This window comes from Passer domesticus, chromosome 3, assembly GCF_036417665.1.
Source record: "Passer domesticus isolate bPasDom1 chromosome 3, bPasDom1.hap1, whole genome shotgun sequence".
Classification (NCBI taxonomy): Eukaryota; Metazoa; Chordata; class Aves; order Passeriformes; family Passeridae; genus Passer; species Passer domesticus.
Genome location: NC_087476.1, coordinates 103,050,694 through 103,070,497, shown reverse-complemented (window position 1 = coordinate 103,070,497; position 19,804 = coordinate 103,050,694). Strand labels below are relative to the sequence as shown.

Here is a 19,804-nt window from a genome sequence, read left to right as displayed (position 1 = left end):
CCAAGAAACACATTTGTAAAAGCAATTGCAGATACCTTGGAATAGGTATTTTAAAACTAAAAACTTAAATTTAATAATTTCTTAAAGTTTGAAATAAATGCAAAAATATTCCACTTGAGTCTGATGACAATATAATTCTTCCATCTCTCAAATATACTATGATGTGTCAACTGGACTACAGTAACACTTTAGTCACAGAGGTTCTAGAAGGACTACTGAGTTCAATAATCAAAATTAGTCTTCATAAAAGACTACTTAAAACTCACAGTGCATAATGTTCCTATAGCACTCAGTTTCTTTGAGATTTTCTACAATATAGGAGGTGAAAGAGACTTACCATTTGCTACAGTGCCCACAACATCTTTTGCTCATGAGACATTGTTCTGGTGTTTGCATCCTGCCTTTTAAAATGTCTCAGTAGGCTTCAAGGATAGCTATGCTTAGAGCTGATGGCATTAACCCAAGCCTTTGGAGGGCTCTGACACAAATGCCCCTCCATGTATAAGTAAACAATGAGAACTGATATGCTACAGGATTAGAGAGTTTGTATCATTAAGTGAGAGAATCAGACGTTCAGTATTTTGCACTCACAAAGTGATTAAATCCTTCTGTGGCTGGCGTATATTCTAAAGATAGAAAAATATGAATGCAGTATTTAGACTGTACTATTATGTGCCCATATATGCAATTATGCTAATTATACTATATAGTTAATGTATGTTCAATGGCACAATTCATATATGCAGGTCGAGTTTTGGCTTTAGTAAACCTGGGGAACCCAGTTTAATCCATCAGGTTAATCAATTAAGGTTTAAGGTATACTTACTTTGGGCTGACCTTTAGCTACTGTAGTTGCAGCCTCCCAGGCCACAGTTTCTACTCCTAATTCTGCCTGCCCCTATCAAGGAGCACATCTATGAATCCCACTGGCAGGGATGCCCTTGAGGACACGGCATTGATTGAACAGATAGAAATTTATTGCAGAATTTCCTTACACAGCCTCAACAGATAATAATCTTACTTCAAATACTCCATCTCCAAATGCTTGGGAACACACCTGCTTTCTAGCTCTGGGTAGATGCCATGGAATCATGGCAGGTTTTAAGCCTCTCATGTACCTCTGTAGAGGGTAGCATGTAGTTCATACCAGATGATCCAGACACAATGGAAAGATTCCCATCTTCAGGTTAAATGCAGAATTGCCATTGTCTTTCTGTGAGTTAGTGCAGAGGGATATTAAGAAGCACTAGATAGGAAAATCTAGCATTGCCCTTTGGGAACATGTGTGCTACACTGTAAAATTCTTTTCAGTGGGCCTGAGCCAAAACTCCTCTCCACTGTAGTGACATTAATTCAGTCTACTTGTTTATTGTCAACATCACCATTAATACAAACAAACAAATAAAAGGAGAGTCACCTGTCTCATCTTTACATTACCATAGAAGGCAAGGCTGTGGCCTGTAGATAACTGAAATCCATGCACTTTTTTTTTTTTTTTAAGTATTTTCTTTTCCCTTTCAGAATATCATGTTAAATGGTTCTTGAGGTTTACACATCTCAAAGGAATCAGTGATACCAATGTTCATGGACTTTGCCAGGACAGCCCAGTAACTACAAGTGACCCTACACCTTCTCCAAAGTACAATTCTCTGTGCTGCTTCCCAGAAAGAAGGAATCTGCTTACATAGCCACCCTCAGGTTTATACAAGGACATCTCTGACTGCTGAATGCCTACAACTGAACTTGCTCTTCTGCTCAGAAAGGTCCAAGGCAAAAGGCAGGGCAGGTTAGTGATGGTACCAGCTCGGCCTTAAGTGACCAAGACAGGAACATGTTATTTTCCTGAAAACCTGAAAAAGCTGCATGGCTACTAGCAGATCTCCTCTTAGGTTAATACTCTTGCCCCCTCCGAATCCTGTACCAAAAAAACAGGAGAGTCACAAGCATTTCCAAAGAGTCCTAGTAGACCAAGGAGAGCATGGAAGGAAGTATGTAGTTTATTCTTGGCCTTAAAGAGCAATCTGGAAACGCACCAGGTGCAACATCATCCCTTTCTGCAGGGACAGTTGTGTGGAAGTCCTGCATATCATGTCACATACAGCCCATTGCAAGCAGCAGCCATCTTGTCATTGATTCACTCAGCACAAGATCTAGGTCAGGATCCGATTTGCTTCCTAAGTACTATCAGTGTATTCACTTACTGGAATAAATTTTTGTGATAGAGAAGATGAGTACATGTGAGATAGAGCTATATAAGCTATTTACACATTTTATCAGAGTGATATTTTAATTTCAGATGAAATTTTGCTTAAAAGCCAGTGAAAGGATGTGGCACACAGAGAGGAGTCAGAAGAATATTATTTGTTGCCCTAGGTTGAGAAGATCTTGAATGATGAAGGAGCAACGGATAACATTTTTTGAAAGAAAACATGTAATATCTTAGACATCAGCACAGAAAGATGTGAAAGGCTACTATTTTCCATAATGAGAAATAAGAAAAGGGTATTTCAAATCCGTCTGGGAGGAAAAGTAGGTATGGAAATGAAAGCTTAGGCTTTGTAAATTCCTGGTTCTGTAGGATCACTCTCAGGCAACGAATGTCCAGTCCAGGCAGCAGTGTGTGGTTTGACACAGGGCTTGGGTGTCACAGCAGGGGCTACGTCAGACTTGTTAAACAAGAAAACAGATAGTTTGGGAATTCATAAATCTTCACTACCAAATATATAACTTACCTAATTAGTCACAATTGACTGCAGAAATACTAATTTAGAGGAAAATGAAGAAGAATTCATGACTAATGAAAACTGGCGGAACTTCCCTGAAGTCACATTAGTTACACTGAAACGATCTTCTATGTTGCTAATGATTCTGTTTGTGCAAAGGCAGTCTTTCCCCCTTCCCTGCAGATGAAGTATTTTTCTCATTAAAATTCAGCTCACAGATGTCTACAGGAGTTGCCTTTACCTCTTTGAGTGCAATGTATACACTCTTTAGATTATATAAAGGCAGATCAGAAATAAAGAAATAGGGATGACTACTACCTCTGCAACTTTATATTTCAGTATCAAAATCTCAGGTAGGCAAGGAAACAAGAATGAGGATATATTCCAGTGTTCATAATTGAGATATAAATTTGTTTCAGAAAAAGTGAAGGAAAAGAATTAATGGACAATGGAGCATGTGAATGCGGGGTTAGGCTGGAACAAGCCTGACAAACAATGCATACAGACATTTGGCTGTAGTGGATGTCTGTCCTCAGTAATCTCCCCAGCAGCTGTACTGGGAAGGTGGAAAAATGAAAACTTGTGAGGTTTAATTTTGGCCCTTCCCATCTGACATTGTTTTTATTATTGGACTTCACACGGACTGTGGAGCTACCACCGGTCTCTCATCTCCCCAGAATGTGAGGGAGCACCACTCCACACAAAGTAATACTCTCTTGGTATTTATAAAACACATAAAATCACGAACCAAGTCAAGAGAGTCAACAGTCTAGCTACATAAACAATTGGTTGGTTTGATAAGTTATATTAAATGAACAGAAATCAATGTGCTCCAAATTTACTCTGTTTATAAGAACATAAATGCCTTTAGAATTTTTGATTTATCAGACAATTTCCAGAAGATTTTGTCAAAAGAGGAAGGTATTAATTCTCTGTTTCCTCCTCAGACAAGATTTAGCAATATTTTACAATCTATGTATAGGAAAAGAGATAAATGCATGTTCTGAGGAAGGAAATGCTATCAATAAAACGCAAAAGAACTTATTCAATATTAAAAGCCCTGCCCTCAAAACTTCTGAAAAGAGCCCATGTGTTTTCATCACACTTTTCTCAGCATTTCCTACTGTTGCAATTTTCTTTTTGGCGTTTCAGATATTCAGTTCTAATTTTTTCAAAAGGTGGACATCATTTCTTAGAACGCCCTAGATATTTAATAGCACCCAAAATACTGGAGTTTTTTAGGTGCTAGCAAGAGGGAGTGGCTGGAAGCTGAATCTCCAAAAAGCGGCAAGGGACAATGTGCTCAGTTTTGCAGGCTTTGGTCACTTGCCTGCAGAGAGGAGGGTTGTGGCTCTGAGCTCTGCTCCTAGATTGGAGGTGGCAAAGCTGGCGAGCAAATGAGGCTCCTAAGGGAGCCAACAGAACAAGGGGATGGACATGTTCCACCCTCTGCTTGATTTTTCATATTTTACTTCTCAACACAAAAGATTGTGATTCCTTGGTATTCACAGCCATTTCCTTCCCTTAACTGTACAAGGCCTTTCAAAAATTATCAGTGTCACTGCAAAAAGCAGGATTACTGACCCATTACCCCTTTACCCCCGTGGACTTTGTGGGAGAGCTGGATTCGCTTTGGAATACAGACCCAGGACTATTCATTAAAAGGGGGTGCCCAGCAATTGCTAAAGCAAATACTGGGGCTAGAGACTAAAAGAGGCTCCCTACATTAGTGTCAGACATCCATTGGAGGGAAGGGAAACCTCCTTGTCCAACAGCATCATTGTTAAAACAGGGATTTTGCATGTCTAATTTAGCTTTTCTCAGATATCCCTATTTATCTGGGATTTCAGATGGCAACTTGATCAGCTACACCACCACAATGTGGAAAATCTGCTAAAGTGCAAGAAATCCCAGACATCTGTGGGCCACTTACACCTCAATGCATACACACTAAGTCTGGTGCTTCCAGATAATTTTGATTCCCTGGCCACACCGTGCCCTTTTGGGATGCCCATACTCCACACATCTGGTGCTGTCAGGCAAATTGTGCATGAGTACATTAGGGCTTACAGAGTAGAGCAGTACCTGTGTGCAGTGTGGGGCTTGCTGCTGACCACCACCCTGCCATGTGCTCCTGTCCAGGGTATGCCAGACAGGAGTAAAGAAGCGCTGCGTGAAGGATGGAAGCACTGCAGGATTCAAAAGCAGATTTCCTCCCTGCTTTGTAGCAAACCCAGCCACAGGATGAAACAGTCATTTCTCTCTCTTCTGCTCCCCTCAGTGTCTTTATTATTCTGCACAACATGAAGCAGCTTTGAGAGGCTGAAGGCAGGTTCTGGAAGGCTGGCCCTTGTGATGGTGAGGGCGGGCTGCAGGGACAGAATCAGTGTGAGCTGGATCCTGTCACACAAGCTACCCAGGCGCTCACTAATACCTCAAAGTGGAACTTTTTTAAAAAACGGCTGCTCCAGAGGATGTTTCTGTGCAGAGACAGATCTGCTGGGGATGTTTGGGCACCATCTGGCTGGCCAGATGGACTGGGAATTGGCTGACATTGGGGTGAGTGCATCTGTGGTAACAGCGTCAGTCAGCACATCAGGGACACAGGGTGTGTCTGTGACCTGGAGATACCCACCCTGTGCTCTGGGGTGCACAGCCCAGACACACCTTACTCGTAAGAAACAGTCAGAAATAAGAAATGTGTTTTAAAAGAAGCCTATGTCAACAGAGTGAGCATGTGGTAAGGGCAGTCAGTTTTCTTGATCCTCATAGTAAAACCTTCAAGTGTTTGAAAAATTAATGTTTAAATAACCAAACTGCATTATCAAAAATAATTTTAAAAAATTAGAAAAGTGAACTACTGGAAACTAATTTAAACTGAAGTACCAGGATTATGAAGTAAAAGGATTTCAAATTCTAAGGCACTCCATAGTCCATTCTTGTTTTCAGATATGACTGCAATGAACCTGTCCAAATAGGTTTTGATCCTTTCCCTGTATTTAGAGGCCTCCTGAAATCTGTATCTTTTGTTGTATTTGCCACGTGATTAAAAAATGCAAGAAAAACTTTCTGTCATTTGATAGATAAAGTTCAGGAGAAGCCATATTTGCCTGTTGAGAATGAGTGTTTCTCTACTTTCTACATGAACATTTGCACACAATGTTACTTACAGGTTTCACTGCAACTTCTGGTTTAGCAGAACATACAAATAAAAAAAATATGTGAAGGACAAAAATATATTCTGAGATAGCTTTTCACTAGGAATATGGTTAATAGGGGAACAGATGGCTCTTGGTCACTGGGTTACATTCCCTGACCTGAAATCCACCATATGAACCAGTTTATTTCCTGATCATACTGGGAGAGGCTAAAAAAATGCATGTGCCAGAGACTGACTGTCCTTCCTCTGTCCAGTTCAGGAACGAGACAGTGGTAGAGCAGAGGTATAAAAGTGAAGGCGGATTCCAAAAGCCACCACTGGAAAATTGTATTTGTACAGAGCAGAGGCAGCATTTGGATACAGATGTACCATGTAACCTCATTCCTGAGAGAAGAGCCCTGTCAGATTCAAAAACTAATATTTGGCATGAGAAAGAAAAGTGTTCTTTTTTCCATACAGAGGAGAAGAACAGGATTACTCCTTTCTGTCCCTTTCAGCAGGTATGCAGTGAGATTGCCCAGGTAGATGGAGACACATCTTTTGTTACAGAGAGTTTTCAAAGATCAGGCTGTTTTGAGAGAAGTGCTCTTTGTCTGTCTTTCCCCCACTCCCTTCAACTGTGGCAGCCAAGGATGGTGAACCTTAATGTTGAAAAATGTTACCTGAGGGCACAGAAGGAGACCCGAGTAAGAGGAAAACAAAATAGTTAGATGGATTAAGTGAGGTGAGCTCATGAAATTTCTTCATAAACAGAAATGACAGGCTAGCTTGGGAAAATTAAATTTTCTTAAGCATTCCTGACAGCAGAAACTGATCAATAGGAGCAAATGTGTAGTGAACCAGACAGTGACAGAAAACCAAATAAGGATGTCTCTGGACTCAGCAAAACAAACTAAGTAAGCGAAAACACATGGGCCATGCTAAGGAAAGAGCCATTCTCATGTTTGCAAAGTGCCACCAGGTACTTGCAGAGGAGCCTGAGTGCATGAGGAGAGCCAGAGACACCGACTTCAGCTGGTCCTGACAGAAAACATGGGCTTCACTTTCATGGCACAAAGGCCCTCATTCCTCATGTTCTACTGGGAGACTCCTTCTAGTAAAACTAGAAGCAATCAAAACACTATTGCTGTTCAACATTAAACATTTTCAGAATTACTTTTGTGCTGGCTGTCTACACACACATGGAAGATTTCACCTTTTTTTTTAATTCACAGAAGCTTCCTGCTATTTCTGCACAATATTCTTACTAGAATCCAGCCACTCTATTTCCATAACCTATTTTTTCATCACTGGCTTCTGTTTTGTCAAGTGTATTAATCAAGAAGATGATGTCAGACTTTACACACGTTTTTGAGGTTCTCCAAGACAGCACAAAATCTTGATGGAAACAGGAATCCTACATGCTGTTCTCTCAACAACCCACAACCAGGTTGGGCACTCAACAAGCCACAATAAATCCAAACTTAATTCAAAGTAGAAACTGACTTTTCTAGATTATAATTAATTTTAATTAGTATTAATAACAGTATAAATTAATATTTGGAATGGTTACTGTTACCCTCTAGAGCATACAGAAACTTTAATGTTTTGCAAATCAGAGTGTCGAGAAAAGCCAATGAATTAGTAGTGTCCTACACAAAGTCTTTGGATCCCAATACCTTAAAACTTTGCTTGATATTCAAACTTTACATATGAATACTGTTTAAAAAGAAGACACAAACCCAATTACTTAACACAGACTGACCAACAAAATATCTGTACTCTAAAAATGTTATGGACCACTTCTCCCTTTGAAAAGGCAGTTCACATACAGCAAGATTAATCACACATCCATCTCACAAAGTTTAAGCACCTCTCTATTCCAATATTTTTAAACCTTGAAATAAAAAAAAGTCAGATCATCATAACAAGAATTAGTAGCTCCAAGTCAGCCAAAGAGGGAGTCCCAGGCAAAAGCCTCACGAAAGAAATCTGTAAGGCTGCTGAAGTTCCCATGCAAACCAAGATGCAGAGACAGAGTGTGCCATTCCTTGCCAATTCCTCTGTGTACTGGTTTTTACAGCCCAAAAAATGGAGCCACAGTAGAGAGAGGACTCTGAAAAAACTTGGAGTAGGAATGCAGAAAGGTCATTCAATGTTACTTCTTTCAATCTTGTGAGTCGTAAGCATTAAGTTACGCCACTGACCTAGGGTCAGGATTTCACACTGAATAGCTTACCCTGTCTTACACAGGAAATCTGCAACAAAGCTAGAACTGAACCTGGAGATGCAGATTTTACCTTTCCTTTCTCAGTCATAGCTCCAACCTTCCTTGAAAAAGGGGGGAGAAATATGCATCTGTTTAATTCTGAGTATGTATGTGAATCTTATAGTTTTTGGGTATGTGTTTATTTATCTGGTGACTTCAAAGTTTTCCATTAATGAAAAAATTCAGAGTTTCTGCTCAACAGACCTTAGACTGCAACTGTAGGTGATCTCATTAGAGAAAGAGTGCTATTTTGCTGAGGGAATAATTAGCTTCATTTTGATAAATTGTTTTCTGCCAAATGATTATAGAGATACATTTTAAACAATAAAATAATCATTTTTTAGATCAAGCTACAGCTCCTAGGTTAATCAGTCTCCTACAGGAAGTCTTCCTCTCTGCATAAACAGAACCTTTTTATTGAAATGGAGGGGACATGACCTGTAAGTGTTCTTTCATCTATGTGGCATAATAGCTCAACTTCCTCCTTAAACAAAAACCAAGCCTCCAAGAAAAGAGGATTATTTTTCTCTCCCTTTTCCTTCATCATGATCTTTCTTACACCTTGCCGTAGGCTATCCTGTCATTTTCAGATTTTTGATTCCCTGATGAAACAGAGTATAATCTTTCTCACAGATGTTGTTGAAAGCACCAGGGAGCCAGCTTTGTGCTTATCTGTCCATGGGGTGCATTTATATTCTGCCCACACAGGTATGTTTCGGAATTAATAGTAATAACTTTTTCCGAGTACTCCAACAAAGAGCTGCCTCCAAGATCATGACTGTGCCATAAAGTTAAATCACTCATTCCACCACAGGGAATGAATCAACCAAGAGTTTAGAAATGTGATTGAAGAGTTACAACTGACTTAGTGCAAAATGTTGCATGCTAAAATGTACGGTTATGCCCAAATGCTGTGTGGAGGCTTTGCTCTACACGCCTTGTCAAGCAGGAGTCGACATTGGCACTTTAACATTTGTCTTAAAGCAACAACCAGGTTGGCTTCAGGTGACCTGAAGACAAGCACAGCCTATGCCTTGATTTTCTTGAGTGTGAGTTCTGGCATGAAGTAAAAACCACCGAACTAGTAAGAACTGTAGCAAATACACAGGAAAAAAACCCATGGAAAATTGGTGAAGCCCAATCAAATACATAGATTTATAGGTGTAACAAAAGAGAACATACTCCTCTGGAAAGGTTAGTGACTACCTCTTTTCATGCTTTGGGTGCTGTCTTGTTATTTATATACAGTACACACATAGAAATATTTTTATATAGAATATATAAATATATACAGCACACGCCACATGCCTTTTATCTAATTAAGTGTAATCCAGTCTTACCTGGCAAGTCCATATCGACGTGATAATGAATCCATCATCTCTGAAGACATTGAAGATTTCAATGATGCCCCGTGAATAACCAAACACAGAGATACTGGCATCTGACACTGCCAAGTTAAATGTGAGGTAGTCGGTGGGCTGCAGAAGATGTCTTTGCTTATACAGGACAAAAATCACAATGCTGTTTCCAAACCAAGACAACCAACCTGGAAAAAAAATTAAATCCATGGGACTCAATGATCTTTAAGGTCCCTTCCAACTCAGTCCATTCTACGATTCTATGAAATCAAAAAGCAAATAAAGAAAGAAGCTGTTGAGTCTGTAAATTTATCATATATCTTCTAAAATTCCCTTTTGTTCCATTGGAAGTATGTTTAGCCAGAAAATCCACTAGAAAACTATGCATGAAACCTTTCTGAGCAGCTGAGTACATTTCAGAAATAGGAGCAAGTGAGTAATTGAGTGCAGCAATAAAACAGAACAAACACAAAAATCTGTTGCTGTACCTACTGAAGATGTGCCATTTAAGGGTTTAAAGTGGATTTTTTCCCTAAAGTTTTTTTCTTTAAATGGATAGATGAAACTTGTAAGTGTTACACCTGGGAAAATAGGAAAGAAGAAAAATTGGGAGAGTGAAGCAGAGACTACAAACAATCTGCCAAAATCTGCAGCTGTTTAAGTTCCCCATATACGATAATGGATACAGAAAGTTCATGCACGTAGCCAGAGGGCTGCTTTATCAGTTCTCTTTAGAAAAGTGCAGCTAATACAGCTAGGTTTCTTCTCTTGGAACAATCTAGGATCTCCTTGCAGCAAAGTCTGTCCCAGATGGGAATATTTTTCAGTAATGCACATGATAATCCATATGAAGAGAATGTTTGGAATAGAACTTCAAAGTCTCTTTTATTTAATTTTACAGAAAGTGGCATTCTCTCTTACTCTCCAGGAACAGAGATGCCAGACTTGTATGTGTCTAAATATGTGAGCAAAACACAAGGGAGATAACTGTAAAGCTGGTGAAAGTCAGACACTCTGCTGGAGAGACCTAGAGTTTCCAAATGTCCACATCTATTGCTCTGCCCTTCAGTGCAAGACCCTGGTGGCTTGCATCCCACTTTTTGAAATTACGTGGATGTGTAGAGATGAATGACTTTTAACAGAAAGTATATAGGTAAGTGTCAGGTTCATTGTTGAAAATGTGGCTTAGCCAGTTAAGGGAGTGCAGGGCTGAGCAGCAGGTCAGGCAGCCCCTGGCTGTCTGCTGGCTCCTGCTTCTATCCCACAAACCAGCTCTGCCACTTCTGACATTGGTGGCCCCACTTCACCTTGGCAAGGTAGAGCAAGACATGACCTCTTTTGAGTGTCTGCTGCCGAGGACAGGATAGGCAATGCAACACGTGGTGGCTTATGCCAGGTTACAATATTACCAGGTGAGGGAGAAAAGAGCTGACCCACAGCCCACTGCCCAGGCACAAACAGTAGATACCCCAGAATAAGGATGCTGTATATTGACCCAGCAAGAGATGAACAAACACAATAAAGAGGGATGAGACATGATGGCTCTGCACAGCATCTCTGGGTATTCAAAGGAGTCTGTGCTATGAAAGATGGCTGATAGGTTTCACGTTGTAGCAAGAGGGCAGCTGCCTTCCTTTGGGAAGCGCAGCTTCAATGCCAAGAATCCAGCACCTCACTGCCAGGCTGCTGTGACTAGACAGGGAGGGGAGGAAATTGCCTCTCCATCTCCAGACCATGTGGGAGTCTCAGGAGCTGAAATGCCAATCAGCAAGGCACGTGTTCCTTAAAGAAAGAGACTGAGCATATATCTCCTGGTGAGGTGCTCTCAGTACTTTGGAGTGGGAGGGAGGTGGTTGATGGGACAGCCTCTCTATGGGTCTATGAACTACTTCTTCTGTAGAGCAATTTACTTTTAATAGCTTCTTGCAACATTGCCCAGCTTCTGCTGCTTCACCTTGTTTAGTAAATGCCCATGGTTTACTGAAGAGTATTTGAACTGGCAAGAGCTGAAATGTCAGCTTATGGTATTGATCAGAAATAATCACTGGTGTGGTGATACCCTGAGATACATACATGCATTCTATATATATCTTGTTATAAGATCAGCAAAAATAAATGTATCTTGTTCTGGCCACTAGATGACAATGTTTCTTAATCAAGTCTTGTTCTGAACAACTGCATGCACTTTAGCTCAGGGATTTTCTGACTTTTGTTTGAGTCTAGGTACTATAAATAGGCAGAGCAGGGCAATGGGGGAGGAAGGCTTTGGGAAGGAATGAGAATAGCCTGCAAAGCAAACATGGGAGTTGTGTTGTTTGTGTATGTTGGTTCTACCCTCTGCAAGGTTAGTTAGTTATCGAGACAGTAGGTATGAAATATGTCCATATAAAGACATAGTGCTAAAATGGCAGACAAAATAAAATGGCACCTCGGATAGGAGGGCTACCCTCACAGTGTCAGACACCTGCCCTTCCTGGGAATATACACAGCAAATTCCCCCTAGCCTGGAGGATAAGGCAGTTTTCAGTTAAAGTGTCTTAAGGAAGAACTTGAGCAAAACATCACATCAAACAACACTGCGCATTTTAGGGTAATGAGAGGTGAGAGAGACATGGTACTTGTGATAATTTTTGGAAACTACATTCACAAACTGAGGTTGGAGATGAGGGAAGCATTGAGGGAGATAAGGTTACAGAGCAAGTACTATTTCTGCAGGTAGGCACAGTATTTTAAGCAAAGCAAAGCAGTGGAGAACCTGAACTGGCATATCCAGTCCTTAAAATGGTTTGTCTGGGTGGTAGACCATATTAATTCAGATTAAAGAAAACCAACCAACCAAGCAACAAAACCCAAAAAACCCCAAAAAACAAACATACAAAAAAACCCCCCAACAAACAAACAAACAAAAAACCCACCACAAACAAAAAAAAAAACCAAACCAAAACTACCAAACCGGAAGAAAATAAATTATTAGTAAACCATGCAATAACAAAGTCAGTGGTCACATAAAAGTGCTGTCAACTAGAGTAGTGACTATGGGACACTGGATCTCTGTGCCATCAGATACATGTGCTAGTCTGAGTTGCTGCCTGTATTGACTGACTAACTGACTTTAAAAACCCCAAACAGACCATCCCGAAACAGAAAATCACCCCAATCAAAAGAACAGCTCAAAACAAACAACCCCTCTCCCTTCCTCCCCCAAGCCCTGACAGCATCACAGGGAAGAATGTCGAATATTCAAGGCAAGCAGAGCAATAGCACTGACACTCTCAGTGAGGGCAGAGATCTCCTCAACTCCATTTCAGGTGGTGTGTGCCTCAGGGACATCAGAGGTAGACCAAGAGCCCAGAAAGAAACCTCTGAACTTTGAAGTGCCTCCATGTTACCAGGTGTTATCTCAGTAAAACAGAAGATAGAAAATAAACAACTGAGGGAACTTGGTCCATCTTTGGCAAGCTGTTACTAATATTCACTTGTAAGAGTATGCAGAAAAACCCAACCAATCCCAAAATCCAAACCCAGCATACTAAGGGGATACTAAGCATACTGGGGAAAAAATGGCAGATTTCAACTGAGGTCAAAATGTGGCAAGAGAGAAAAAAAAATAGCAGCTAGGTAGAAACTGAGCACTGCTACCCAGCATAAGGTTCAGAGAGGGATCACCACATCTTTCCCACAAGCACAGTCTGACTCAAGTGGTTCATCAGAGAGACGATAAATCTTCTGATGTGGCAAAATACACAGATAATATGCAAATACTTCAGTAGTTTTGCAAATATTGTGAGGTAGGAGAAATTGGATGGACAGCAGTATTAAAAATGTTGTATCACCCCTATATAATTCAGTAGTAATCCTTCTCCTGGAATAACACTCTCTAAGAGAGCATTTTAATCCACAGATGTCAAAAGCACTCCACAAGGAAGTCTGGTGCTGTTATCCATGATTTCTTGGGATAGAAGAGCTGCCAAGCAAGCTGGTGAAAGTCAGCTTGCTTGGCAGCCCTTCAGCTATTCACAAACTCCTGTGTCAGTGTGATGCCCACCAGCCCATGCAAACAAAGCACCAGAAAAGTAGCCAGAAAGAGTGACTAAGGAGACTGAAAATCTTTCTGCTGAAAGCAATTGAGAACACTGAGATTGTTTGACTCTCAGAATATCGAAAAAGTACATTGTAATTTTAAAAATATTTCTGTCAAATCACTCCATCCTGTGCATTCAGACATGCCCTATTTTTTTCTCTTGTACCTGAGATGGTCACTGAACAAGCAATAAGCACCTGAGGCTGCATACAGTTTCCTTGTTAACATTTTTCCAAAGAACTAAATTTGGCACAAGTGAATTGATAGCTCTGAGCTGGTCATCCACATTTCCAACAGATTAGTTCACCTGTGCCCAGCCAAAATAGGATATTATGTCTTCTACTTAGACTTGCTCTTATTAGACATTGTTGCAGGGCCTTTACTTGTAAAACTTGGCAAGACTGAAATAGAAAAATGTGTGTTACAACTCAGCCATATGCAATTTAAAATATATATGAAGCCTTAAGTGGAAGAACTCAAGAAGTGAGAGCAAAAGGTGAGGCTCAGTGTCACAAGACAAACTAAGCTCTTTCCTCAGCAAATAACCTTCCTCTAGGACGAAACTGGATTGAGCATCTTAATGCAGAGCAGGTATGAATGAAATCAGTTACTTACACAACTACACATACACAAGCATAAATGCCTATCAGAAGAGGCTTGCTGCAAAAGATTTTCCGTCCAGAAAACTTTAATTAAAACAGTGATAAAATCCAGAGAATTTGCAAAGCTGTCATTAACTATTGCAACTGTGATGTGACCCTACTCTGTTTTCAGTCTTTGCTGCCAATTATACAAACACAATATCCTGTCCAGGGCATAGTGCCAGTTCTGGCAGGAAGGAAAAGAGTCATCTTGTTTTAGACTTGACAAAGCATGGACAGATTATTTGTTCAATAAATGCAATCATTTTGGGGATGAATGTTCTGTGAATAGCTTATTTCCTTTCCCACCTTCTCAGATGTATCTGTCAAACAAAATCCCAAAATTACACTCATTCTGTCACTTGTCAAGTAACAGTTTACTATTACCATTCAGAAGTGTGTGCCTTTTAAAGGCATGTTTGGATCTTGTGATCAGTTCTGATGGGATTGGTAATGCACTCAGCATGCCTTTCTGATGGAAGCACTCACAAAATGTCAGAATTTGCCCTCTAATAAATACGCTCTCCTATTGACATAAAATGTCCTTTTATGCCTTGTATTTACTCTAACAGGCGCAGATAAGAGTGAAACGAGGGGAAGCAAACAGAGAACAAATTACGTTGAACAATTCTGTATAAATGCAGGAAAAAAACAACCCAACTTAAGAATTCCAGTTAATAATTATGAACCAAAAAAAGCTTTATATTTTTTCTCCATGTCTAGAAGCTAGCAGCAGTGGGCAGTGCTTTTAAATTGTACCTCATAATTTAAACTGTACAAGGATTTTCCACAGTACTGCACCACTTACAGCATATGCAAAAAGGGATCAGATGTAATCCCAGCAGCAGGACAAACTTTCACCTGTCTGTTGGAGACAATTTTGAGCTCACTGAAGGGAAGGATGGGATCAGACTGCCGCCTTCAGAAAGAGGATGCTGACGCAGGTGACCTGGCACAGGGTAACACAGCAGTTACTATCACTTGCAGATAGTCCCTCTAAGAGTGGATCACTGCTTGAACAGGCATTGCACCTTCCCCCCACTTTGCTGATCCCCTGGCCACAGCATTAACAAGGAGAACGATGGAACAGTGGCTTGGGTGTCAAGAAGCAGTGATCTCAAAGTCCATCAGCATTTGCAAAATGCACCACACGCTTCCTGCTGGTTTGCTCGTGGTGTCAGCATGTGACACCACTGCACTCAGGCTCCCATGCAGGGTGCTGAGGAGCTCTCACCTGGATCCAACACTGCCTGGCTGCTCTACCACGTACAACACATACATCAGTGTCCTGTCTGTCACAAATGACAGCTGTGCTACCTGTCACCTGTGGGAATTTCCAGGAGGGGACACACAGAGGCCTTATCTCAGCAAAAGGTGTTAGACCATGGCTCTTGGATATTCATGAGCTTTGTCAAGATGAATGACTCTGGGAAGACTTGGCCAAATGTAGTTAGGTTTTTAGGACTTCATCCTGTGAAGGTGAGGAGATTCAGAGGAACCTCATCTTCTGGATAAATGCTACTACCAATCACATACATCTCCTTGGTTTTGGAAAAGTACACCAGAATTTGCAATAAGCTGCACTGCCACACTTAAATTCAAAAGAGAAGAAAACATTTAGTAACTACCAAAGTGTAACCATTGAAGCCATTTTCCAAGGCATCAAAAACCCAAGACTATCAAATATTAACATCTTTGGGGCTTTATGTAGGGAAATATCCATAGAATCCTGACAACGTAGGCTGTCTTGTCAGAGCCCTAAAGCACCAGAGGTACAGGAAGCTAGCACATGGACTGGCCATTTTTCTCTGCTGCCAGAGGGGCAAGAGAGTGTCTATATGACAGAGAACTTCTGCCACATCACAGCTCCCTGGATAGAATGAGTTATTGGTGTACACAAAACTAATAACTATAAATTGCTGTGGCTAGTGCTTGGAGAACTGTGACAGTAGATCTTTGAAAAGAAATTAGGACTTTCCTGATTTATGTATAACTAACAGATTTTTTCAAAAGATATAATTTCCAAAAGGTACATCCATCAATTTTAACCAGATCTACACTACACTTGGAGTAGTGCTCCTGCTGCTTGTACATACTCTGCAAGAAAAGGAAGTTTTGAATCTTGAGGTAAGTTAAAAGAGCAGCAGCTATGGCATGCAAAGCACTTGTAAGCTTGGCTGAAGGATCTGAAGAAATCAAACCCCAATAGCCTAAAGGCTCAGGCACCTAGATATTTGCTAGAGGATGTGAGATCACTAGCAGGAAGCAGCAGACGAGAACATTTCTGCTAATTGATTGATGGAAGAAGTCTGAGTGTGATGCAGAGGCAATACTGGAAGGGATCAGAAGAATTGATAGAGGGTAAATATGAATGTGATAGTGATGGCAAGACCCTGCTTGGATGCTGTATTCAGTCCTGGCTATAAGGCTGCTGGCATGACAGGGGACAAGATCTTATGAGAGGAGATAAATAAATATAATTATCCCCTGCCCCCCAATCAACCAACCAACAAAATAAAATTCCCTCAATGCTTAATATAGGAATACAGAGGTAGACTTCAAAGTATGATTGTTCCTTCAGGAACATAGATTTGCCATAGGATGTCATTCACAAGCAAAAGTTTATTTCAATTAAAAGGAATGACCAAAAATTGCATAAAGCTATGTTATGATCACTTTAGCTAAGAATTTAGGTGAAGCTCCTATCCAACAGAGAAACAAAATCAGGAACATGCTTTTGGAAGAGTGATAACACCAAAAAAATCCCTAGCCAGTTATATGAGAGAGCATAATAGCTGTGTAAATGAGATTATACATTGTCTCTGCAGGGGACTGGCCTTGCTGACCTAGGATGTTCTTTCTAGTCTTAAGTGCAACTGCTTAATTCTTTAGCTGATGGTGCAGACATTTCCCAGCCATTCATGAGGGGATACACAGATGTGAACAGTGTGAGGATAAATTGGAATACCTCTGATTTACCTTACAGCCACTATCCTAAGATAGAAGCCCTATATATTCCTACTAGAATCTCTGGTTTTGTTCTAAGCACAACTTTCCTCAATTTCTAGAGATAAAAATAAGAAAGTCTCATGTACACATATTAAAATACTTAGCATTTAACATTTTAACTTCCACAAGCCTTTGTCAAATGTAAGCAGAGGGCTAATAAGTTAATTGAAATATGCAATAAGTTAAGAATAAAAAAATCAGTTAGGCAAATCATTTAAAAACAGAAACATTTTTGTACATGCTGTTTTGAAGAATAGATTAAATAAAAGTTAAATTTTCTTTTATTTTACTGTGAGGTCTTACAGTTGAAATTTTTTATTGCCTAGCATGTTTGCACTCTTTGAAATTTCATAAAGTTTCCTTGTGTTAGGCAATAAGTCTACCCAAAATAGACAATATTTAAACAAACAAAACAAAATTACAGTGGTATCAGAGTGCATTTATACTGAGTGCCATTTTCAAATCCCTGTTATACACTTACAATAGCTGTCTTCCAGCAGAACTAAAAGAAACACTTGGTATTGTGACACAGGATAAGGTTCTAGTACTTAGATCCTATTTGAAGAAGTCAATTTCTATATGCATCCAGCATTTAAAGCAAGAACAATACAAACAATTAAAGTTGAGAACCACAAAATATATTTTGTGTCTATACAGAAGATAATTGTAGGATGCCAACTGACTGTCAACAGCCACAACTCTGAAAATCAAGGAACATTTATTCAGTGCTACTAAAACACAAGAAAGCATGGAATTATCATGTACTTCAGATAAGGTACTTCTTTTATCTACCCACATATTAAGCTTAATGAACATTAGTTGAAAGTTTACAGGCTTGAATATATATTTTTCCTCAAGATTTCTGCATTGATTATAGATCTCTTTTTAACAAAAGCAAAATGTACTTCTCTGATCTTACAATTACTGAAGAAAAAGCTACATTTTCTACCATCATGTTCCTTTAGGGATAAAACCCAAATGAATCACTTTGAATTTGATAACAACATCTATTTAAGAGTTTCCTTTCACACCCAAGCCAAATACCTACCTAAAGCCAACAGGTAGAAACCTATGATGGTCTCTCCTTGCTCTGTTACAGCTGCCTCTCTGGTCAGAAAACTGATGTTGTTGTTCCTCCAGGGTGCCTGTGCAGAAAACGGGACAGACATTTTCAGTGGAGCTTCTGATGCAGAAATTGCCCTTCCCCAGAATATCTTGGTGAATAAAATGGTTCCAGCCTTTTCCTCAGTTTCTGCTCACTGTGTTCAAGGGAGCTCTCAATAAGACTAACGATCTAAAGAAGGAAATCTCAAGGGACAGAAGCTTTGCAGCCTTCTGACCTATTCTTCTTCACTAATCCTATCTATTAATACAGCCTGTGAACCTGTGGCCAGCACAAGACAGACGAATTCCTTGTATCCTCATTACTGCTATGTGCAAAAATCTTTAATGAAGACTGTGTCTGACAGAAGAGACAACTTCCTTTAAAAAGAGGTAACATCACACAACCTACAGGCTCACAGGCATACCCACACCATACTGATGTGCTGTTTACATAGCTGTACTTTCATCTTTTTTTCTTCACTGAAGATGAGTGGAATTTTAGTTCAAATGAAATTCAGGAAAAATCTCACACAAATTTTTAAAAATGGCACAGTGAAAAAAAAAAAAACAAAAAAACCCAGGCAGGTGTCACCACCTGAGAATGTAACTTTAACATAGCAGAAAAAATAATCTATTAATTTACTTTGCCAGCAGGATAGTTGTTAATTTAAAAAAGAAATGAAGGTAATTTCCAGTACAGGTGGAAAAAAAATGTAAGTACTTTGGATCATATTTTTAGACTGCTAGGGACCCTGCAGTCTTGAAGTAAGCTCCAAGTATGATGTGGGATTTTTCCGATACTGTTGAAAAAATGAGATCTTGTTTTGTTGAAGTGCATGGGATTTGAGTCAGCCAGGAATACTTTTAGTCTTTTCTGAGGTATCAATTATTGTAGTTTAGATATGGCCTCTCTTAACAGTCAGGTTGTAGTCATAACTAAAAAACTTGACTCTAAATTAATTCATCTGAAGTAGCAAAGTGGTTAAGCACCCTTTTTGATGATTGTTTTCCCCCCACCCCAGTCTTCACACACTGGGAGTGATTAATACCTTGATCAGCTTGCACTTTTCTCCTTCATCCTTCTGGTGCCATCCTCCAGTGAAGAACAGAGGCTTGGCAAACTGCTGGGTTTGTTTGGTGGGTCTGTTTCAGATGACCATGCTTCCAAAGGAGAGAAAGGCTCCCTCTGCAGATTATTTGGAGCCTAGTTTCATATCTCTCAGTGCTTTAGTGGTGACCAATTTAGTGGCTTCACAGAGATTATCCCCGAGTGCCTTCACTATCTTCACAAAGAGCTTTGACAGGATTAGAGCAGCATATGCTATGGGCAGTTCTATAAAAGGACGAGAAAACTAAAATGCCATGGTAGTATAAACAAATAGTATAGACTGTGTTTGATACAGTTGGAACTGTGAGAAGGCATGTGAAAAAAGGACTTGGATATTTCTGCTACCAGCAAACCAGTTACACCAGAAGAGCC

General features: G+C 40.0%; 1 protein-coding gene across 3 annotated transcripts in view; it reads right to left on the bottom strand.

Annotated features, from left to right (window-relative positions):
* The window catches only part of LOC135297336 (opsin-5-like), a 30,918-nt gene extending 11,566 nt beyond the window's left edge, over positions 1-19,352 (bottom strand). For 2 of the 3 annotated variants that reach the window (XM_064414793.1, XM_064414794.1), the window contains exon 1: positions 9,472-9,581. Coding sequence is in view for 1 of the 3 variants with exons in the window: in XM_064414795.1 (XP_064270865.1) it covers positions 9,472-9,677; positions 18,269-18,389 (327 nt within the window). In the remaining 2 variants the exon portion in view is untranslated. Of the gene's footprint in view, positions 1-9,471; positions 9,678-18,268 lie in introns of those variants that run through there. The other variant, XM_064414795.1, reaches the window with a different exon arrangement.
* Positions 19,353-19,804: the final 452 nt, after the last annotated feature.